Consider the following 25104-nt stretch of genomic DNA (forward strand, 5'->3'; position numbering starts at 1 on the left):
CTATGAGTTTAGAATAAACTGCTTCATAGAACATTATAGGGAGCCACTACCAAGGATGGAATATCAAGGTGAATGACCATTATTATGATACAAATGTGACATTTATTAAATGTGCTATGTGATATCTGGTGACAGTTACTCATGTAAGTTAAAATATCTGACTCAAACTTATGCACCAATTTAGAAATTAGCTTAGAATCCAAACTCCAGTCTTTTGCCCATTACCTCAGTAGTTTTAAAACTATGGGTTTTAGTGAAGAATTCTTTTGCAAATTTCTAGTAATTTAAATAGATAAAAGGAGTGCTGTTCTGGGCAGAGTGGTCTCCCATTTAGCTCTTCCTTTACTCTGTCAGTCACCTCCACAATCCAGAGTTTGAAAAACTCATCTATTCAACACCAAATCGCTCACCTAGGCAGGCATTGCTAATCCACTGCAGCACTCTTGCTCACTGAACTCAGTCTCAAACCTCAAATCATAAAGCCAATGCCAATTGATTAAAGTTGTCACATGGGAGAAAGCCTATTTGCCACTTTATTAATCATGTTATAGATGCCAGCACAGTATAATATTTTGGCAGTCATGTTGTAATGACTTGATGAATTAAATAATAGGTTGCCCAAAATGGAAGGTTAAAATAAATATTTATCATTTTCAGCAATTTTTTGTCTATTTCTCCCTGCCCCCACCATCTCCATCTATTGCTCTGCATGTACCTCACAAAGGCAGGCTCCATTTGTGCCTAGTTAGCTCATCCAGAGAATTCTGGAATTTCTGAGCAGCTCTTGCATAAAATACTCTGGGGTTCTAGGACATTTGGCTTCATATTCTGCCAGTACCGCCACTCTTGCCACTGCCTCAGTCTTTTCTGGTTGTCTGCTATTGCTCTGGATTTCCTAGAACATGTGAACGGATGTATACGTCCAGCCCAGGGGTCTGGCATTATGGCCACAGTGAATTGCTCAAACTGTCAGACAGGAAATGAACCATTTTTCAGATACTGATGAAAAGAGTTAGCTCAGCCTTGTTGAGTTTTCAAAGACCCTAGCCCCACAGAACATCCAAGTCATCCATAAAAATTCCACATCCCTTCACTCAGGGCTTCTTCATGAGATTCTAGTGCTCACACAGATCTAGTAGCCACATTCCACGGACCACACACGCTGCAGCTCTGCAGTCCAGGCTCAGGAGCAATCTGGTTGCCAAGAAACCAAGGGCAGCCCCAAAGGGGAAAAGAAGCCCCTGAAAGAAACATATTTTCTAAGGAACGTGCAAAGTGGACCTGGCTAGTTCACCGAAGCGCTGTTTTCTGGTCTGATGACACACATGAAAGCCTTACACAGTTTTAGCATCAGCGGGCCCTGTAAGGCCCAGCCGTCGCTGACAGCTAGGGGCTGGGCAGGATGTTTGACCCCCCTCACCTGAATCTCGCACTTACTGATATACAGATATAGCTTTTACATCTTTTGTTAGACTCTTTATACTCTTTCTTTTTGATCTTGTTTAAAATGACACAAATATCTATCTCTATCCAATATATTCAGACACATAGCCTTCTCTGCTGCCAAGCTTAGATTCTGGAGAAAATGAAGCCAGGGAAAATCGATATAATTTTTGAAACTCACAAGACAAGCCTGATTTTTAAAATTGTAATATAATTATCAAAAATCAATTAGCTTCACTGCTTCATTTCCATTTTTCACTCCCTGGACACCCTGAGTCCTGGGAGACCAAGGGGCATTTTTAGCATTACTACGTGTTTACTTCCTGATGACTGTGGAAACAGGAACTGGCCTTCCCAGTGTTGGACGCTGACAGTTGAGTCCTGCACAGGACAGTGTGAAACTATTATTCCTTGCCTGTTGGAGTTTTCTTTGGTTTTACTTTAGCTTTTTTTTTTTTTTTCCACTTTGTTAATTTGTAAGGTAAACTTCCTGGAACCTGAGGACAACCTGGTCAGGGTCAGGCCCTTGCTTCTTTGCCTGTTTTCAATAATGAACCTGAAGCTGGTAGCCCAGTTCTCAGCAGCATTGGTATTCCCAGGCTTTTGTTAAAACCCAGAAGATCCAGCAGCCCTGGCTCAGGTCTCTTCAGGGCAACATCTGCTGGAGGTGATGCTCCCTGCAATTCTCTGCAGTCTCCCCGCCTGCCTGGTTCATTAGCACTCACCTGCCTGGCTCACAGAAGCATTTAAGTCTGTGACCTCTGATCAGAGCACAAATTTGACACCTAGAGAATGCCATCATGGGACAAACAAACTGCTCCTGTTACCCCAGATTTCCCCAAGCTTCTTCAGGTAGAAGGTGGGACCCTTACAGATGCACCTGTGTTCACCACATAAGCCTGCCTGCTAAGCCTGCTCAAATCCACACTGGCCTTTCTGGGTGCTTGGCTCTGATATTTTCTCCATTTCTTTGTCCTCCCAAGATAGCACTCTTATTAGGTTTTTAAAGCCAGATTTTACTCTCTAAAAGCATTGAGGGAACAAAGAAAGAAAGAAAAAATTCAAGTTCTCCTATCCTCAAGTTTCCTAAGGGTTGGTCTGAAGGAAAATTAAAGTGAGAAAAAAAAAAAATTCCCTGCTCTACTCAATACATCCCATTGCATGGGTTAAAACGCCAGTTCTGATTCCCTTTTAGATACTTGAGTCTCCAGCCACCCTCCCTACTGTTAGGTGGACTTCTGCCATCTGAAGCAGCAGACACTGCACTTAACCCTGCAAAATGTATTACTGGAGAAGATGTAGTGAGATATGCAGAAGGCACTAATTAGCACCTTTATTGGCTTGGAAAGCATTTTTTATTTTGGTTTTCCTAAGCATTTCTGACTGATTCATGGAAGACATTTGGTTCTTTGGAATATCGTCCAATAGACTAATCAAATTGCATTTTCACAGGCCTCTAAAATAATAGCATTCTGCAGCTTTCTGTGTATTTAACTCCTGCATGACCAAGACACTTAGTAGAGGCAGTCATCAGGGTTTGTTTGTCTCAGTTGGCAACTTATTAAACTATATTCTTACAAAAAAAAGAGACTCTGACATTCTCCCTGACCCTCACGCTCAGAACTTTAAAGCCAGTTGCGATGCTTTGCTCTTCTTAACCCAGATAGCTGTTTATTTTCCAGATGCTGTGGACTCTTCTTCTCTATTCCTCTGCTGACACCCAGCCCAAGCTCTCATCACCCCAAGCCTGAGGTCACAATAGCTTCTTCCCAAAGGGTGCACCTTCTTCCCATTGCCAGGATAAACACTGGAATCTGTCATCTCTCTTCTTAGAAACCATTCATAACTCATTACAATAGAGATGGCAAATGTGAAACACACCTGCTTCAATTCCCCAACGCTGCACCTGTGGAGTTATTACTTATTATTCATGACCCTCTATTCAGGTGAACAAAGATATGGCTTCACAGTTCTACTCAACACAGACCCCAGCTGTAACTACCCATCCTTTGGCTGGAACTTGAGATGACACTTCTTTGCCATCCCTGTCCTAAGACGTCAAGCGTGATTCCCTCTTTCTGGATTTTAAGGCATTTATAACCTGACCACACCCTATTTAACAGAAACATGTCTCCCTTTGCTCCTTAGTGTGAAACCTTTTCTCTAGTCTTATCACCCTATATGCTTTCCTGCACACATTCAGTTTGCTTCTCACTCTGTGCCTTTGTTCAAGCTCCTATTGCTTCCAGGAAATGACATCGACTTGCTTTGTCTCTTTGTTTTTTCAAAACCATATCTCTCTTTGATTGACTAGCTCAGGTCTCACCTTTTTTTGAAGATTGCCCAATCTGACTAAATCATGTTTATTATGGACCAGTTTTACTAAGATCTTTTTGTTGACTAGCTTTAGGGAAACCAGATGTGTGAGAGATAATTCTTGCCTCAGTGGCCTTTACAATTTTGTTAATGAGGCCGATCATATGCTAATAATTTGAGGCAGCACAGACCAAGTGTCTTATGGGTAGAACCCATCAGTGACCTGATGTTCAGAAGAGAGACTGAGTCTCTTAGTGCAGATGTCAGGAAGGGCCTTACAGAGAATATGGGACTTGGGTAAAGTCTCAAAAGAAGGGCAAGAGGTAAACGGAACAGGAAAGACTTTAAGACAGTAGGAACTGGATGAAGAAAGAGAAAGAACTAGGTATAATGAGAGGAGATAAGACTAGACAGTCTTGTAGAAAATTGGAACAGGTTATATTCACATTGTAATGGTCCTGGAAAGTCAGAGTGACGTGCTTGAGAGCAGGAGTCATATATTCTACATCTTTGCATCCTCCACCTTGCATAGTTCTCTGCTTTGAATGTTTTCATTTGATAAACATTAGGCTTTCATATTATAAACATTCTTATAATATAGACAAATTTAAAACTTGATCTTGTAAGTTATTATTTAATAATTAAAAAAATTAATTTATTGGTTGATTGATTTTTGGCTGCGTTGGGTCTTCGCTGTGCACGGGCTTTCTCTAATTGTGGCGAGCGGGGGCTACTCTTGGTTGCGGTACTCAGGCTTCTCATTGCGGTGGCTTCTCTTGTTGTGGAGCACGGGCTCTAGGTGTGCGGGCTTCAGTAGTTGTGGCATGTGGGCTAAGTAGTTGTGGCTCGCGGGCTCTAGAGCGCAGGCTCAGTAGTTGTGACGCACTGGCTTAGTTGCTCCGTGGCATGTGGGATCTTCCCGGACCAGGACTTGAACCTATGTCCCCTGCATTGGCAGGCACTTTCAGTCTGTATGTGTCCCTAGGTCTGAAGTGGGTCTCTTGTAGACAGCATATATATGGGTCTTGTTTTAGTATCCATTCAGCAAGCCTGTGTCTTTTGTTTGGAGCATTTAATCCATTCATGTTTAAGGTAATTATTGATATGTATGTTCCTATGACCATTTTCTTAATTGTTTTGGGTTTATCATTGTAGGTCCCTTTCCTCTCTTGTGTTTCCTGCCTAGAGAAGTTCCTTTAGCATTTGTTGTAGAGCTGGTTTGGTGGTGCTGAATTCTCTTAGCTTTTGCTTGTCTGTAAAGCTTTTGACTTCTCCATTGAATCTGAATGAGATCCTTGCTGGGTAGAGTAATCTTGGTTGTAGGTTCTTCCCTTTCATCACTTTAAGTATATCATGCCACTCCCTTCTGGCTTGTAGAGTTTCTGCTGAGAAATCAGCTGTTCCCTTGTATGCTATTTGTCGTTTTTCCCTTTCAATAATTTTTCTTTGTCTTTAATTTTTGCCAATTTGATTACTATGTGTCTTGGTGTGTTTCTCCTTGGGTTTATCCTGTATGGGACTCTCTGCGCTTCCTGGACTTGGGTGGCTATTTCCTTTTCCATGTTAGGGAAGTTTTTGACTATAATTTCTTCAAATATTTTCTTGGGTCCTTTCTCTCTCTCTTCTTGTTCTGGGACCCCTATAACGTGAATGTTGTTGCATTTTATGTTGTCCCAGAGGTCTCTTAGGCTGTCTTCCTTTCTTTTCGTTCTTTTTTCTTTATCCTGTTCTGCAGCAGTAAATTCCATCATTCTGTCTTCCAGTTCACTTATCCGTTCTTCTGCCTCAGTTATTCTGCTATTGATTCCTTCTAGTGTATTTTTCATTTCAGTTATTGTATTGTTCATCTCTGTTTGTTTGTTCTTTAATTCTTGTAGATCTTTGTTAAACATTTCTTGCATCGTCTCAATCTTTGCCTCCATTCTTTTTCTGAGGTCCTGGAGAATCTTCCCTATTGTTGTTCTGAATTCTCTTTCTGGAAGATTGCTCATCTCCATTTCATTTAGTCGTTTTTCAGGGGTTTTATCTTGTTCTTTCATCTGGTACGTAGCCCTTTGCCTTTTCATCTTGTCTATCTTTCTGTGAATGTGGTTTTTGTTCCATAGGCTGCAGGATTGTAGTACTTCTTGCTTCTGCTTTCTGCCCTCTCTACAATTATTTTTAATTAATAATATTTAAATCTTCTTTATGTACCTCACGTGTAAATGAAATAAGGTTTTTTCAATACAAAAAAACCCTTAAATGGAAGTGTACCTTTTTGCTATCCAAGCTTGGCTCACAGAAATAAGGAAAAGCTAGGGATAAAATTAATGGCCACGGATTTACACCAGTATGCAGTATATTGGTTTCTGGTAAAAAGAGCATGAACTTTGAAATCAAACAGAATTCAAATCATGTGTCCACCTCTTTGGCTTTATGTGGTTTTAGGTACATCTCTTAACTTTACCGAGTCTCTGTTTCTTCAATATTTAATGAGGTTAATCAATAACCTTGTTTGAGAAATACTTCACAGTATTTTTAAAATATGCAACAGGCACTCAATATATGATAATTACTAATTATTACTAATTATAAGTTTGATACTGAAATGTATAGGGATCAGAAACCTCAGGAAAAACCTGAGTGAACCTCAGGAAAAAAAACAATAACCATGGAATTTTCCAACTCTTAAGGGCTAGTACCTCACTCATGTCGATTTTCCAAGAGTTTAGTTTCTTATAATTTAAAATTTCTGGAGTTAAGGTAGAATGGGCTTCTTATGACTTTCTAGAAAACTAATTTGATGCATCTTTTTTATTTTAAGATCCAGATGTGGCCATTTTTCATTCCTACGGATACTTGACTGACATTTAAAAAATTAGCATTGTCTTACTTCAAAACATTTAAATTCAAGAGGACTGAGTTGTGGCCGTAAAAGCTGGTGCACAAGAGTCAGAAGACCTGGAGGGAGAAGTAGATGCCAGTGAACAGACCCACATTGTTCATGCTTTGACTTTTCTAGCAGGGACACTGATGCAGAGCTTTCCTCCCAGGATACTTCCAGGAGTGTCCATGCATAACACGGATAGTAAATTATACTATAGTACTCTAGAGAGGAAACGTGGCTGCAGAGTCAGACAGACCCATGTTCAAATCTCAACTCACTTATTTACTAACTGGGTTACTCTGGGCAAGTTACTTAACGTTTTTGAGTCTCATTTTCCTCTTTGCAAAAGTTACTAATGATAATATCCACCACAGAAGATGGTTCTGGTAAATGAGATAATATACACAAAAAGTACCTAGACTGTGTGCCCTCCACATGTACTAATTTCATTCCCCTCTGGGAGCTCTACCTAGCATAATGGTGGTGAACAAGATAGCCAACCAGATTCCAGTTAAATAAAAATTAGACTTTAAAAAAAATTAGACTTTAGGTAGCTGCAGAGCAGCATGAAAGGCAAAAAGTCACCATTAGAAGCCAAGACCTGACCTTGGCCATCTCAGGACATAGGAGGAAATCAGCAATAGGGCCACTGAAGCCTTATTCCACCTCTTCATTTTATTTGAGGTCCACTAGAATGCTTTCCATGGGAGGTACTGGGTCACCTGGAAGATGAGCAGGCACTTGGATATTGTTACACTTTAATGTATAAAGCCTCAGAATGATCACTGAGGGAAACCAGCCTTAGAGTGGTTTCTACTTGTAGTCAGTTGAATAGTATCCCCCTCAAATTTCATTTCAGTATCTGAAATTTCATATCAGAATGTATCCTTTATCTGGAAAGAGGGTCTCTGCAGATATAATTAGTAAAGGTGAGGTCATACTGGATAAGAGTGAGCCATAAATCCTAAAGCCAGTGACTGGAGTCCTTAAGAGAATAGAGAAGACTCACAGGGAAAAGACAGCCATGTGAAAACAGAAGCAGAGCATGCAATGATGTAGCTACCAGTCAAGGAATGCCAGGGTTTGATGGGAACCACAAGAAAGAGGCCAGGAAAGGTTCTTCCCTTAGAACTTTCAGAGAGAGAATAACCTTGCTGACACTTTTTTTTTGTTCTTTTAAGGTTTTATTCTCTCCATTTTCCCCTTTACTTATACTACAGACAGCATTTAAAATCTTGTTGCCATAGTTACTGATATTAAAGCACATACAAGAGAATCAAACTTGAAACTCTAAGAAAATATACTTGAAATAAAAGAAAAATCACTACAGTGAAACGTACTTATATATAATAATTTCCCACCTGACATTGTATTATTTTTCTTTCCTTAGAAGATATAATGATTGAACTATATAGTGCCCCCAAAAGGTTGCAGGTTTAAAGAACTTTAAAATGTTTCCTTAAAAGAGAACCTTGCTGACACTTTGATTTCAGACTTTCAGCTTCCACAACCGTGAGAAAACAAATTTCTGTTTTAAGTCACCAAGTTTGTGGTAATTGGTTATGGCTTACCTAGGAACGGATGCACCACTCTACATCATACTGAGATTGTGGGAGCTTTTACAGGATTTTCCCTCCAGCAGAGACTACTTTGCTTTCTCTTCTTCGGTTCCTTTTTGTTTCACCACAGTTTTCTCTCTGACACACCCCTCATGACCTTCAGGTCTCCAGTTTCTGCTACTACTGTTATAGTTTCCACTTCCTGGTGCGGTCCTTGGCTTCCCTAAACTCAGGGTGCCTTGAGCTCATTGCAGCAAAACCAGCACACAGAGGGGCTGAGAGAATGCCCAGCCACAGGTCCCTCCACCCACCTCCAACCAGCTGTAACTAAAAATCGTGGCACTTGACCACCCAGATTCTCCACCTGCAAACACAGATGAACACCAGCCTTGCTACCACACAGGTTACTGAGTTTAAAATATGATAGATGAGGAAGGGCCTTGTAAAAGTGAAGGCTCAATTAAACTTGTAAGAAGCTATTCCATTATTATTAAAAACTTCGCTAAAGACAAAGGACCTGGCAAGTAGAAACTGCGCATGTCTGATCTCAGAGTCATCTTGTTACCCTTCTTTCCTCCAACTCTTCACCTCATGCTTTTACTTCATTGACTTGATTCAAAGGAGGAAGGGCCATGATTTGTCTTAATTTCTGGGAAGTGAAGCTTTTAATATAGTTACTGACAACCCCAGAACTGGTGCCAGGCCTCCTACTATAATCTGGGCAAGATGAAGTATCAGAGGGATATGAAATGTTGGCTATATTTCTTAACTTCCTGCCTTTTCATAAGAATAAACTGTCAGGAACAAAGGTACTTAAATTCAATTTATTGGCAAACATCTTCAGAGATTTTTGGCATCATGGAACTTATATATTTAAAAAAAATAAAGAAGCTTGGCAAAGGAGGAAATTTGAACAATATACCTAGATTTTTAAAGTAAAAATTCCTAAATTTAAACTGGTTTGTAGCCAATGGTCAATCTTAATTTAAGTGGCAGTGAAGGAAGTGAAATAATTAAAACCAGCCAAGTAAGTAGCAATTAGACTAATAATTTTCCCTCTAATCATTAAACTCCTTATTTATGTCATTTTTTACATGCATTATTTAGGGCATTACATCAATTTTAAAACACACTGTTTTCACATTTTAACATCTATGAAATCAGGATGTGTCTAGTAGTCAATGTTGCCTACTATAATGCCTAGTTATAATTGACAGGGATGACAAGGATGATTGTTTTATTTTCCTATTGGAGTGGTACTTAAAATGTGGGTGCATTTTATGATTGAGGAGTCTTACATTCTATGAAATACCGTATTTGACTTAATGAAGACGTGAACTGTGAGACCTGTAGTTAAATTTCTTTTTCTTCTTGTAATGTTCTTATCAAATCTCAATGTAACAAGTATGATACATTTTCTGCCTCGGAAATACATACTTGTACTGTTTGCTATAGAATTCAGTCATTTGTTGTTTTTGAGAATAAATGCATCATTAGAAAGAGAGGATATAATTTTAAGACTGAAGAATAGAAAGAAACTAGATTTAGAAATAAAAGTACAATACAGTGTCAGGAAAAATTAAACAATTTCATTTTCATTTCCATAATTACATCCTTGCAAAATGTCTTCACAGACCCAGTGAGTTTTCTGTTAGAGTCTGAGCTAACGATATGGCAAGAGTCCTTGTTTCTAGCCCCCAACCTGCTGCTGGATAACACCTATCCGTTCTGAGCTTGCCTTAAATATTAAAGAAACTGACTGCGCTGAATGGTTTCTGAGATTTTTTTTCCATTTCTAGGAACCTCTGATAATTCTCATTTTTAGATTTATTCACACAAACATTTTAATACATCTCCTACTCAGGTCCACAAAGCATAACTGCTTCTGGGTTCTCTGGTCTTACCAATGTGGTTGATGGTTGGCTGAAGGTTTTCATTTACAGAGACACTAGAAAGAAACAAAAGTATTGTGAGTCAAACAATGTGTGTAAATAAAGTATGCTAAATTGCTCCTTAATTAAACAGAGTTATGCAGTTAGGCTTTATTATAAGAGGACCTTTGGAAACCAATGAACAGCTGGGGGCTGAAATAATATTATTCTATTTTGTACCTTTTTTTTTTTTTTTTTTTTTTTTTTTGCGGTACGCAGGTCTCTCACCGCTGCGGAGCACAGGCTCCGGATGCGCAGGCCCAGCGGCCATGGCTCACGGGCCCAGCCGCTCCGTGGCATGTGGGATTCTCTCCGACCGGGGCACGAACCTGCGTCCCCCGCATCGGCAGGCGGACTCCCAACCACTGTGCCACCAGGGAAGCCCCTCTATTTTGTACTTTTAAACCGATATATAACTTTTGCAATAACAGAGTAATCCTTCAAATACCCAGTTAAAATGAAAATCCCTACATGTCACACCTGTCCCAGAAGGATTACCCATACTGCTTTCATGGATCTTTGCAAGAAGGATGTGTAAGGGCATAAAGAAACACTTACAAGAATCCAGAGTCCAGCCAGTGCTGAATACTTTCTTGTTTGGAATCTTCTACTAATGAGAAACAGACCAGTTAGTCAAAGCATAACCAGCTAAAGTGATCCCACCCTGTTATTCAGCCACCACCTAATAGGTCTGGTTCCTAGTATTTAGTCACATGTTTCTATAAGCATATTCATTTTTTCCCCAAGGCAAAACTTCCGGTTTTCCATAATCAACTTTTCCTGAAAATGAAGTGTAAACTTGCCAAAGGACTAACTTAAAAAAAAGAGAGAAAGAAAAAAATGTGAAAAGGAAAAAAAAAAAATCACCAAAGAGCAAGAGATGTTAGAATAATTTTTAAATTACCTGGTGTGAATACAAAGAGTGAAAAAGCATAGGAGACTTTTGCCTTTCTCTAGTTGGATATAAATCACATGGAGCCTCTCCTTACTGAATCACATTTACATAAGGCAGCTAGCCAGTGATGTTCATTTGCAAGGAGTTCTCTGCCAGGTTAGAAACCAAATTTGCATTCATTCCAGGGGCAAATTGCACTACAGTCCCAGAATTGCCAAAGGCACCCTGTGTTAAAAAGGCATCCAGTCTTTTAAGGTGGATCTTTACCACTGGCTCAACAAATAGTCAACAGGCAAAAAGGAAAGGATATAAAAGTAGTTTTCCTGTAAATATTTGTTTCCATTCTGGTTGGTTACAGGTTACTCTGGGCTTATTTTCTTTGACTTTATCCTATGAAGCAGTGAGGTTCCTGAATTACCCCCTCACAAGGTGTCTGGTGAACCAAAAAGGCCAAGTGGACATGGGAGGTGCTTAGTTTTCAACTGAGATACTGTGAAGGGATAGAATAAATTGGTGGTGGGCAAAGAAGAAAAGCCATCAGTTACATCATAAAAAATCAAACAGACAAAAAATCCCAGTGAAGGGAGAAGTGTTTTCTTACTTATTACTCTTTAAACAATTAAAATTATTATCAACACCTTGTGCAAGACCCAGCAAATAAAACCCTTTCAATAAAATGTTTGATGTCCTACGAAGCTTCATGTCTCTGGCATGGACTCCACATAGCTTTATGATCCTGGGGACTTAGGATGAGGGGATCTTGGAGTGGAAAGGAAGCAGAGTTCATTCGTTAGTTGGTCTGTTTCCATCAAGAAGGTCTGTGTCTTAGGTGTCTGTAGGGGAAGTCAGATGTGCCCATTTCACAGAAGTTTCTGGTATCATGCCAGGAATACTGGTATCTTCAAAGTCAAGTCTTTGTTCCAAAATCATTTGCCCCCAGCCCAAAACCCCCATATCCCTCACCACTCACAGTAGGTTGGATTCAAATAGCCCTGAGGGCCCGTTCTCACCCAGCATGGGGGCGGTGAGACTGTGGCTCGCCTCCTCAGAGCCAGGGGGCAGCTGCTCATCCAGGGGAGCCCATGTCCTCTTGGTGGACCTCAGGATGTCTCTCCTGCTCTTTTCCTGGTCTCCTTGAGACTTCTCCGCCATCTTTAAGAGAGTAATTCAACAAGCTAATTAAAAACACACACACAAACAGATTAGACACAAAGAGCTCAGCTTTCAGGCTTGGCTCAGTGAAAGGGAGAGGACGACAGGATTCACAATTCAATGAGTGGACCCAGCTTTACAATTTTTGGGAGCCTGGCTCACCTACCCAAGCAAGGTCCCTGTCTCAATGAGATAACTGTTTCTTTCTCAATGGAGAGGCAGCTGGAGACTAAGGACTAATGTGGTCTCACCCTTCACCAGGCCACATCCACACTCTGGAGGATTCAATCTGGTGGTCTGGGATGTGGATGGCAAGCAAAGAAACTGGACTGGAGGACCTATCCAGCCAAGGAGAAAGTTTAAAAGCATTGATTAACATAATATAAGTATCCTTCAAATTCATCCAACAGTTACATCTATAACAATATGTTTAGAGACCCAAAATGTAAAAAATAAGGGCTTTGGCTGAGTCTCATCTCTGCAATTTATTGTGTGGCCTTGAATAAATTATATAACCTCTCTGCATTCCCTTATTTTTAATTGGGGATCAATTGCACTGAATTTTAATAACTGTTAACCTCAGCAGAATACTTATTATGTGCTAGATTCTATGCTGAATTCTGTAATCCGTTATTTAATTTAATTGTCAATGAAGGAAGTAATCTAATTGCTTTTTAAAATGAATTTATTTATTTTTGGCTGCATTGGGTCTTTGCTGCTGTGCGCAGGCTTTCTCTAGTTGCCGCGAGCAGGGGCTACTCTTCGTTGCGGTGCGCGGGCTTCTCATTGTGGTGGCTTCTCTTGTTGTGGAGCACGGGCTCTAGGTGTGCAGACTTCAGTAGTTGCGGCGCGTGGGCTCAGTAGTTGTGGCTCACGGGCTTAGTTGTGCTGCAGCATGTGGGATCTTCCCGGACCAGTGCTCAAACCCGTGTCCCCTGCATTGGCAGGCGGATTCTTAACCACTGCACCACCAGGGAAGTCCAGAAGTAATCTAATTGTCACAATTTTGTAGTAAATCTAAGAGCAGTGGGGTTAAATTGCTTACCCAAAGTCACACAACAACCAGGATTCAAACCCAGGCTCTGGACTCTAAGCATGTTCCCATGACTTAAGCGGCACTACCTGCCCTGTAAGATGGTTGGGACAATTGGGATGTTAATAAATACGTTATTTACATGGCACAAGAAATACAGGCTGTCCCCGTCATCTCATTTGACATTTATTAATATAGTTGTGAGGCTCACAGAGTAGGAAAGGAGACAGAAGTTTAGAGAAGCTGTGTAAATTGTGTAAACTTCCCAGACTCTCAGCACATAGAGAACAAAGGCCTCCTTCTTACTGGTTGATGTGTCAGTATTTGATTGAATTCTCAGCATAGAGTAGGTGCTAAATAAATATGTACAAAACGAAAGTAGCAAAGCTAGAGTTCAAAACCACTAAACCGTGACTGAATTCCTTCCATGGCATCTACTTGAAATTGCGTTAGTTTATTCTTCAAGTTTAGAGAAATGACCTACTTCAGCAGCATGTCTTGCATCCCTAAACTTATGGAAGATCACTGATCGCATGACGTGCAGACAATCATTTCTAATCAGCATTTTAACAAGTCAAGTTGTTCAGATTTATTGTAAACATTTGAATATTTTCATTTAATTACAGATGAGAATTCCAGGTGCAATTGTCAGTAAGGGTCTTCCTATATGATTTATATATTAAAATTCTGTCGTCCAGTTGAAGTATAAATATACAATTACTGTTGCAATAATAAATTACTGCAAAAATTAATTGTAATGACTGTTAATTTTATGTTTAAAACAGCAATTATTAAGAAATCTCAATTAATTAAAATTTAAGGCAAAGGGTGGATAGTTAATATCTATACTAATGGTAGGTCTTTTAGCCAGCTAACTTTAGAAAGTTAACTTTAGGAATATCTTCTGGGAGCAAATAAATGTTTATAAAAATTTCTATGATAACATAAGACAAAAATCGTACAGAGATGATTATATTTCTAAAATTTACAGAATTATTTCATATGCCAGAATTCATAACATGGCAAAATAAAGTTTAGAAACTACATTTAATTTTTAGTTGTTTAATTTTTGAGTAAAAAAATAGTCTCTTTGGTAATGCCTTGTATCTTGTATGTGTGAATTATATAATAAAAGCATCAACTCTGACAGTACAAAATCTCACAAGGAGGAAACCTCCAAAATGCTCAACAACATTCATGAAATATCAGACTCCATAAAGGATCAGGGCTTGAAGGAAAGAATAATGTATTACAAAAAAATAAGATTCCCCCAGTAATCCTGCTCCTCCACTGACCTCAGCTGAAAGTCAGTTTCTGTTTAGCACAAAGATTTTGCTTTGTAGTGGCAGCAAGGACTGTCAAGCGGTTCAGTCCTCAAATTGCTGCTTCTCTACTATAATGCTGAATTTTCACCTAGCTACCACTTTCTCAAACACAACACTGTAAAAGTCATCCAGGGTTTAGATAATGGTGCTGCTTTATTCATATATCCCCAAACTTCCATTCTACAATGGCATGTGTGACCTCAGCCACCAGCTTTGCACAGCCAGTGAGGATACGCTCCCTGCCTGCTCAGCTGTACTTGGCTTTAGAGCAGGAAAAAGCTTGCCAAGGAAAGTGGGAACCCTTGCTAAAAGCAAGGGTCAGGGACAGGTTTGTAAAGAAAAACTCGTTTGTTCCCTCTGTTATAGTGGATGCCTTCCCAGTTAGTAAACAAATCTGCTTCTGGAAATGTATTCTCTGATGCTTGAATGACCTTGCTTTGGCATGCACTGGCTTGACCCACAGAGAGTCCTTTGGAAAGGGACACAAATCAGGTGGCAGGCCCAAATAGTCCAGTGGACTGACAGGGCAGAAGTTATGTCATGTGGCCTCTGCTGACTCATCTAGTTAACCCCTCCCCAGGACCGCTTGGAACCTAAGTCTTGCCAACTCTGACTTGGCCCAAAGTGAATCCTCATTCTGGATTGCGTTGCCTCCTGTGCCTGAGAGGCCCTCCTCTCTCTTCAGTTCCCTTGTATTATGATTACTATGTCATTAATCGTTATGTGTATAAAGAACTGCCATTAACACGGGAAATTTCTTATATTATCTAGCTTAACTGAAAAAAAGCAAGAGGATGTGAAACTATATACGCATCAAGAACTCAATTTTGCAAGAACAAAACAAAACAAGACCGAAACCAATGTATTAAAGAGACAAAAAGTAACGTACTGAAATGTTATCAGAGTTTCAAAATTTTTTAAATAGTCAAAATGAGAAAAAATTGGCTTTGTTACATTAATATTACATCACATTTTCTTTCACTTGAGCAAATTCAACCATACATTATACTCAGAGCAGTGGTAATGATTCCACCTTTGTCCTCTGGAATTATTTAACTTTTTGCACCTTTACGCAAACAGGTTGTCTTGCCAAATTGGTAGTTCATACTGTGGAATAGAGATTGTGCTTTATTTACCTCTGTGTTTCTCATAGATCCCAGCACAGCATTTTACACAGAGTAAATAATCTTTAACTATTAGTTGCTTGCTTGGTTATTTGGGAAAGGAACGTGCAGTTGGCTTAGCTAGTATTCTTGGTTGGTATGTGGTTAAAAGAGCAAGTGTTTTCAGATAACTCCAGGTTTTAATCAGCTCTGCTGCTTTTCTGACATCTCCTTGGGGAAAATTTCAAATTCCTCTGATAATCTGTTTCCTCATCTCTGTAAAGAGTATGAAATAGTAACTTCATAGGGTTGTTGGGAAAATTTAATGGAAAATGTATATAGAACAATCAATACCCATATTGGTCAGTTTTTTTTTTTTTTTCTTTTTTCTTCTCTTCTTTATGTTGCCTCTTATTGTTCTGGCAAGAACTGTCAAGTAAAGAAGATGAATCAACAACCAATGCAATAGCTTTTCTCATAGGAGATAAATTTGACACTTATTTTGTAGATAACCCATGTCATCTTGAGATTACTTAGTTTGGATAATTGAGAAGTAGAAATATTTGGGGAGTATGAGAATAAAATAATTCTGTGACCATGAGAATGCAGATTTCCCTGAGACTAGTTAGAGGTTCATATCGGAGTTTGGAAATTCCCTTAACTATGGACTTAATTTCAAGGTTATAACTACAGGCTGTAGTTCTAGCCTTGGCTACCACTTCTGAATGAGCCCTGTGGTCAAGAAGAGAACTTCATAATGAAAGAACAGCTCCAAGGCATTCTGGGTCCACAAGGGATCTCACGATCTCTATGTCTCCCTCTGGATTCTTGTTATCACAGCCTTTGTTCAAGCCTTCGTAAGATCTCACATAGTATCCAGGCTTGCCTTTCTCCCCTCCATCTTCCATATGTAATGCCTTCCCTAGTAGCAGGATTTAAGAGAAGTCTACATAGAGCCATGGGCTCCAGGAAGACCTGTCCCTTTTCCAGCTGTAAAGCCATTCATAGACGTTTGAAAAGGAAGCCCCCAGAGCTCCTTATATTCTCAAAAAGATAATTACCATGAGCCTCAGTACCACTCACCTCTCTTCACAAACTAAGAGATCGGTACTGAGAGGCTGACACTCAAAGAGAACTGATTTACACTTCTTGCCCTAGGAGACCACAGGATTAATCCCATCATGCCCTAGAGCCATGTTCATATGGCAGTGAATGTTGCCTCATCTGGCCCAATCTCCCACCCTTTCAGGACTCTCCTAACCCTTGTGCCCTCTGGAATTCATGGATTAGAACCCACCAAATCCCCTTTATCTGAAGCTCTTCACTGAATGTCCCTTCAATTCTTTCTCTAATTGAAACCTGGACACAGCTTCCTTTCTCACTGTCTCAAGTTGTGGCTTTTTCTTTTTTGCCCATTGAATTAGGAACATAGTCTTGAAGATGGTGTAAATTTCCTTCATGTTCTTCATTGCTGCTTTCAGATCTTGTTTCCTCTGTCCTTTGAAGAGCATGCTATCAGACTATGTAGGACATCAACATCTAGGACATTTGTCCCATTTACTGAAACTTTTAAGATGGTATTTCTGTCATCTTTCTGGAAGATTTCATTATCAATCTAGATGACTTATCAACAACTGAGCACTCAGTTTAATAATCTGTCCACTTTTCATATCTGGAGAAAACCACAATTTGAAAAAAGAATGCACCCCAATGTTCACTGCAGCACTATTTACAATAGCCAAGACATGGAAGCAACCTAAATGTTCATTGACAGATGAATGGATAAAGAAGATGTGGTGTATATACTTACAATGGAATACTACTCAGCCATAAAAAAGAATGAAGTAATACCATTTGCAGCAACATGGATGGACCTAGGGATTATCATACTAAGTGAAGTAAGACAGACAAAGACAAATATCATATGATATCACTTATATGTGGAATCCAAAAAAAAGATAAAAGTAAACTTATACGCGAAACAGAAATAGACCCACAGACACAGAAAACAAACTTATGGTTACCAAAGGGGAAAGGAGGGGAGGGATAAATTAGGAGTTTGGGATTAAACATATACACTACTATATATAGAATAGATAACCAACAAGGACCTACCGTAGAGCATAGGGAACTATACTCATTATTTTATAATAACCTATAAGGGAAAAGAATCTGAAAAAAGTACATATATATATTATATATATATGCATGTATAACAATCACTTTGCAGTACACCTGAAACTAACAATACTGTAAATCAACTATACTCCAATTAAAAAAAATCTGCCCACTCTCAACAATCCTTCACTCTACTTGATTCTCATACTTCAACATTGTAAATGAACATCCTTTTAAATCCCAGTTTCAAGCATCCCCTGTCACCACTATTCTGCTCACATCTTTGCCTGGGCACAATTACCGGGTCATTCCCTTCAGCTTACAACATGGTATAATGTTTCCCATCTTAAAATAATCCTCCATTGACCTTTTCAATTCAACCGATGATGATTTCCAAATTCACGTTTCCAAATCTGGTCCACAGCTTCAGAATAAGGTCCCTGAGACTCAGAATGGGGTATTCCCAGTTACGTGACATCTCCACTTAGATACTTATAGATAGCTTTAATTTAATATGTACCGCACTGAATTCTTCGTTCTTTCCTTGACTTCTACATGGCCCTCCCACGTACCTGCATCTATTAAAGTGTCCGTCTCAATAAATAGCACCGCTATTCAAGTAGTTGCTCAGGCCAAGAACTTGTGAGTCTTCCTTGATTCCTCTGTTCCTTTCACATCGCACATCAAGCCATTAAATTGAGAGACAGAGGCAGACAGACAGACAAAGGAGCCCTTGCAATATATCTCAGACCAACCACCTTCACTGGTATCAACCTGATGTGAATCAGAACTTGTAGTTTCACCTGGATCATAGCAAAGATTCCCATCCACACCTCCCATTCTCTTTGTAACCCACTCAAATCACCATAATAATGGTCAACTATCAGTTCTTATCATTTTAGAATTTTCAGCAGCATTTGATATAGCTGACCCCTTCCTCTTAATGGAAACAGTCTTTTCATTTGTTTCTTAATACCACAATTTCCCAGGTTTCCTCCTATCTCACTCAAAGCTTTTTTTTTTTCAAGCTCTTTTGCTGGTTTTCACCTTTCCAACCTCTGAATTATGAATGGTCTATACCACAGTCCTCAGCCCTCTCTTATCCTCTCTATCTACATGCTCTCCCTACATGAATGCGGCTTTAACTGCTACTCTCTAATTCCATAGTTCAGTGTAAATCACTATTAAAGTATTTTTACATTGTTTTATAAGTCTACTTAATGTCTGTTTAACAACTCTGCTTAACCATCTCTGTTCTTCAGGACAGAGATCTTAGCTCTCATATCATAATTATGTGGAAAAGATAATGTATGTTTGTTGACTGAATGAATGAATGCCAACAAGGGATTGAGAATGTCAAAGAAAATCTGGTTATGAAATCATTAAGAATGGTTTGGTATTTAGCAGTTAAACAACTTATCAGAAGGTGCAACTTGCCAGGAATAGGTATACAGAATCAGGGAATAGTGCACTGTGGATCTGAGTTTTAAAAGTGGTAAGATTTTATATATATATTCATATATACACACACACATGCATATATATATATATATATATATAACATCACCATTTTGAAGCAGAATTTTCTGTCATCACTTGATGCCCATTTCTGCCATTTTGACCAAAACTATCTAAGTAGATACCTTTTTCTACTCTTCTCTTATGGGCCTTCCAACAGCTAACAAGTAGATGAAAGATATTAATTCATCACCAGGGAAATTAATCAACAAATAGTTAATTGGTATATGACATTGGGCATGTAGTTTCAAGTTGTCTTGGGATATAATTTCTTCTTGCATGATATGAGAGAATTGGATGAGATGAGATAGTTCCATAAGTTGATTATTCAATTTCTAGTCTCCACACAGACTGTTTAATATTTGACCAATGGAGCTCATATTTTTAAAATATTTTAAAGCTATATTCATCAAAACTATAAAAGTGAGAAGAATAAAACATTGTTCCTATTACTCACAAGTTTGGAAGACCACTCAAAAGCTCAAGCAACAAACCCAAGCCAGGAATGCCCTTCTGCTCTTCCTACCTATCCAAGTATCAAAGTCCCACAAATACTTGTAAATGTTCCCAAATGATTCAGTGAAGTAGAGGCAGAGCCTGGGGAATAGAGTGTTCTGTCATCACTCTGCTGGGAGGAACAAGCAGTCTGTGATGACTTGTTCTGTGGGTGGTTTCCTCCCACCAGGAAATATGTGAAGGGTGCTCACTCCTGCCATTTAGGAGCAAGCTGGATCTAAAGACAAGGCAGTTGTGTCCAAGTTGGAACCCAAAGTCAGTTCTCTTAGACTTGGAGTTTTCCTCTTTTGCTGGGGAAAATAAGCAAAAGATTATTATTTCAAGAACCTTATATACAGCTTCCTGGAAACTTGAAATGACTCTGAGGCTGGTAAAGTTGGATCGAATGATCCATCTACTGCTAGCTCTGTTCCAATCCCTTTCCAGCTTTAAAGAGATTTTTATTTCTCAATGATCCCCTCCTTTGTCATCATTTCTACTCTTGTCTTCTAAACATTTGCTTTGCTTCATGCTGGGGGGGGAGGATGAAAGGATGTGGGGGCATCTATGCACTACTTCTGGTCTCCCATTTCAACATAATTGCAGCCTAGGTTCCTTCATGTACATCATATTCTGGATACACAGAACTACTTGTTCCCAAATGTGCCCTCCTCTCTTATCCCACTGGGTACAGATCCTTCTATAGTGCTGCCCCTTCTCCTTACTGGATACCATCTCATTGAGTTCAAACAGAACTTATTCTGTAGAACTTTTTCTCCTTATCACTCTCCACTCCTGCCCCAGCCTCCTTCTGGAACTCACAGCAAACTGTGTGACCCCTTATTGTAGCACTCTTCACACTCAAGTTAAGTAGTTTTTTTACACTTCTGCCTTTCTCACTCATCTAAATGGACTTGTTGGGGACAAGGACCATGACTTCCTCATTTTTGTATCCATGACATTTAGTCTAGGACATGGATAATGATAGGTGATTAGCAATAACTGCTTAATGAATGTATAATTACTTCTGACCCTGGACTCTGTCTTTGCTCAAAATTGTGGGAATTGTGAGTTACTCATCTCTGTAGTTTTCATCATTTTAGGCAAGGTACTGTACACCTGTAGTTGCTCATAAAAGCACATGGTATAAATGAACTATAAGTTAAATAAATTCAATAATGATATCTACTAATTCAATTCAGTTCAGTATTTTACTGTCTACTGTGTACAGAGAAACTCTGAGGAGCTTACAGTATAAGAAAGAGCATTTATTAACTCATACTGTGAAGCAGAATACGCATTTTAAAAGAAGTACAATTCAACTGTTCTCAAAAATTAAAAGAGGAAAAAGTTCTCTTAGGGGCATAAGAAAAGGCTTCTTGGAAGCGAAGGTATTCGTTCTGGCTCCTGAAGATGGGATAATGGGTAGGCAAGCATTCTAGACAAGGGGTTCAAAATACATGTAAGCAATGATAGCATAAGTTTTACCAAAGGGCTATTAACCGGTGACTTTGCAACAATTAAACAGATGTTCTTCAGTGTTGACTTACTGAAATCTTGTGTCATCTTATATGATGGTGTGATGATTAATTTTATGTGTTCACTTCACTGGGCCACAGGGTGCCCAACAGCTGGCATTTGACTCAGTAGATTGAGTAACGCAGATTGTTCTCCCCACTGTGGATGAGTATCATTCAATCTGCTGAGGGCCTGAATAGAAGAAAAAGGTGAAGGGAAAGTTCTTCTTCTCTGTCTGATCGATTGAGTTGGGACATGAGTCTCCTCCTGCTTGGCAGTCGGATTTATACTATTGACGCTCCTGGTTCTCAAGTTGTGGACTCAGATGGGAACCTGACCACCAGCTTTCCTGGGTCTCCAGCTGGCAGATGACATATCATGGAACTTCTCAAGTTCCGTTATTGTGTGAGGCAATTCCTTATAATAAATCTCTCAACAAATAGATAGACAGACACATAGATAGGTAGGTAGAGATATTTCTTTCTCTGCATATATCTATGTCTGTATCTATCTACATATCTATGTATCTATGTTCTGTTTCATTTCTCAGGAGAAAGCTGACCAATGCAGATGTTTATTTCTCTCTCTTTTTAAAAAAATCTTTTATTTATTAAAAAAGATTTTTTAATAGATCTTTATTGGAGTATAATTGCTTCACAATACTGTGTTAGTTTTTGTTGTACAACAGAGTGAATCAGCCATATAGTTGGGCTCTATCACACTTTCCTTCCATCTACCTTTCCTAATAGCCTTTGCAAATGACTGGTCCAGCCATTTGCTTTAAGATCTTTAGGTGCTTACATCTCAAGTTTAAAAGTATACTGTTACACAATAAAAACTGCATCATATTTCAGTTCAATAGGAAACTAACACGATGGTTAAAGATCTTAATTATATAAGTGAGAAAGTATTCACAAAGAAATAGCTGATAGTGAAGAGAAGAGATCAAGATTTAAGCCAACTCTTGTGCCTAAACACGCTTTCCTCCTAGACCTCTTACAGAGGCAAATTCTAGCAGCATTCTTTACTCCTCTGGTATCAGAGATGCCATCATTGTTCCCTTCCCACTGTGATCATAACCATAAAATCTCAGAGAATGTAGCAAAGGGAACAGATCTTATTCATTATAAATGATCTTAAGAAACTGTCATGATATTACAGCTTCGTACCCACTGACTGTGTTGGGAAGACAAACTCTTCCCGGATAAAATCTGCATATGCAGAAATAAGTTATATATGCATTGTGAAAAAGATTCCTGCATTAAGGCAGAAAGACTTTGTGCTATTTCTTACAACCAACAGTATGTGAATTTACAATTATTTCTAAATTAAATATTAATTAAAAAACAAAAAATAAAACAAAAGAAAAAGAGTCCTAAACAATTCATCAAAATAAATTTCAATAGTGTTAATGATTTAATGTGTAAAAATGAAATACAAATAGTCCTAGAATAAAATATTGTGAGTATTTTTTCTAATCTTGAGGTGGTAAAAGCCTGCAGAGAAATGACACCAAAGGCAATGAAGGGAAATCATGATGGATTTAACCAGATAAAATTTTTAAATTTACTGTGGCAAAAATAGTAAACATGTCAAAATGTTTTAAAAAATGTAAAAATATTTGCAGTATATGTGACATTAAAAGTTTTCATATCCTTAGTGTATGACATGCAATTACAAATCAAAAAGAAAAAGATACATGGAAGTAGAAGCAGTGTAATGATCAGGCAATCCAAAAATAGAAAATCTATGAATGACTAAAAAATGTAAATGTAATGTCTTATTATTATTTAAGAAAAGGAAAACTGAAAAGAGAATGAGTTACCATATTAGATTTTCAGATAGAAATTCATTAGCGTGAGAATAGCTGACTCATTATGATTATTTTTGACCATTGCTTCCTCCTTTTAAGGTTTGAGTCCCACTATTAAATCATTTCCTAACATATTATAATAAGACTGATAATTAGGTGATCTTTTGACGGAACTTTATAATGAAAGGTTGTTTTTTATTTTAATTAATTAATTAATTAATTTATGGCTGTGTTGGGTCTTTGTTTCTGTGCGAGGGCTTTCTCTAGTTGTGGCAAGCGGGGGCCACTCTTCCTCGCGGCGCGCGGGCCTCTCACTATCGCGGCCTCTCTTGTTTCGGAGCACAGGCTCCAGATGCACAGGCTCAGTAGTTGTGGCTCACGGGCCCAGTTGCTCTGCGGCATGTGGGATCTTCCCAGACCAGGGCTCGAACCCATGTACCCTGCATTGGCAGGCAGATTCTCAACCACTGCGCCACCAGGGAAGCCCCGTAAAGGTTTATATTGAGAAAAATGCATACTCTTTCTTTTTTTTTTTCTTACAATTCTTCAATTTTCATCCCTGAATCAAATTGCCTGGCTTGTCAACTAAAAAATACAGGGTGTTCTGTTACATTTAAATTTCAGGTAAAAAATAAATAGTTTAGCATAAGTATGGGTCATACATTATTTGGGACCTATTCATACCAAAAAATTTTGCTGTCTATTTAAAATTCAAATGTAACTGGGTGTCTTGTATTTATCTGGCAAGCCTATCCTTGAATCAGCTTTCTCTACTCTTGCAAAAGAAGTTTTCATTTCTACAGCAGTTTCCACCTGTACCGGAAAGCCCACATGGCCCGAGCACATCAAGCTCAGTTTTCATATTTAGTGAATTAACTGATTAGTTAAAAGCCAAAGAGTGTAACTCTTTTACTTCATCTTAATGAATTAGACTTCCTTCAGATAGTAAGGGAAAAGTGACACAAATGATCCAAGATACAAACAATAGATACAAAAGGATGGAAATATAATTTCTGCATCTTAGAAACATTGCTTGAAATAATATTCACAACATAGAAGAAATAAGCTAACCATTTTGAGCCTAGAGCATTCCCATCCCCTGTGTTTTAGACCTTTCTGTGTTAATGGCAGCCACCCAGACAGTCACAGGGATGCTGAAATCATCCAGGCCCGAACCCATGACGATTAGATTTCTTACCTTATTGCTAATAGTCTCTCTTCCTAGGAATCACTCCGTCACACAGCTGCAGGTAAAAAAAAAAGTTTCAGAACATGCCACAGCTGCCCTTTCATTCCAACTGAGAGAAAATGAGAACAGAGAACTAATATCCCCTCCCCCACAACAAACAAACAAACAAATGATAAAAGTTACTCTACCAGAAGAAAGGAATCTCAGCAGAGAAGTGGCCCTTGTAGTTAGTTTGCTGTAGTTGTTCTCAAAAAGTGTTTGTAGTGGTCTTGGATGCTTTCCTGTCTCCTTGAGCATCACAGCTGCTAACATTAAAAAGCCTTTGTGACAGAACTGTGATCTAGGTTTTTATTTGTGCCTATTTAAAAGTTAGTCATAGAAAGCCAGGACAGCCTGCTTGCAAAGATCCGTGGTCAAGTTGGGGATAAAGATATGTAGTGATTCCCTTTACCCTCCCTTTTAAGGAAAGAAAGCAGCAAGAAAGTACTAGTTAGAAATAGCAGAAGTTATTAGTAAGAAGTCCTGGACTCAGAGGAATGCGTAGAGAATGGATACAACGGTTCCAGTTGTGTTTTTATTTCTATGAATCCTCTTGCTGTCCCTTTAATGCCCTCTGACCTGTTGGCAGTACCATCAGGTCTGAATGCAAGACTGGAAAGCACTTCACTGAGGAAGTAAAGCAAACTTTTCTTCATTTGGTTACCATGGTTATGGTACTGTGTGTTACCAACCTGATGATTTGCATTGCAAACCATCACTGGAAATGAGGACAGTGGAACTTGATATTCCAGGTGGAGAGGTTCAATTCACAGGAACTTCTACTGGAAAGT

The 25104-nt window shown here is 38.9% G+C and overlaps 1 protein-coding gene across 1 annotated transcript in view; it reads right to left on the reverse strand.

Moving 5' to 3' along the window:
- ITPRID1 (ITPR interacting domain containing 1) overlaps positions 1–24591 on the reverse strand; it is an 82710-nt gene extending 58119 nt beyond the window's left edge. Inside the window, 5 exon segments of the mRNA XM_032642575.1 lie at positions 10089–10132; positions 10674–10722; positions 12021–12162; positions 24284–24329; positions 24463–24591. Of these exon segments, the coding sequence (XP_032498466.1) occupies positions 10089–10132; positions 10674–10722; positions 12021–12162 (235 nt within the window). The 5' untranslated portion in view covers positions 24284–24329; positions 24463–24591.
- Between the last annotated feature and the right edge of the window lie 513 nt (positions 24592–25104).

The sequence above is a fragment of the Phocoena sinus genome, chromosome 9 (genome assembly GCF_008692025.1).
Source record: "Phocoena sinus isolate mPhoSin1 chromosome 9, mPhoSin1.pri, whole genome shotgun sequence".
Lineage (NCBI taxonomy): Eukaryota > Metazoa > Chordata > Mammalia > Artiodactyla > Phocoenidae > Phocoena > Phocoena sinus.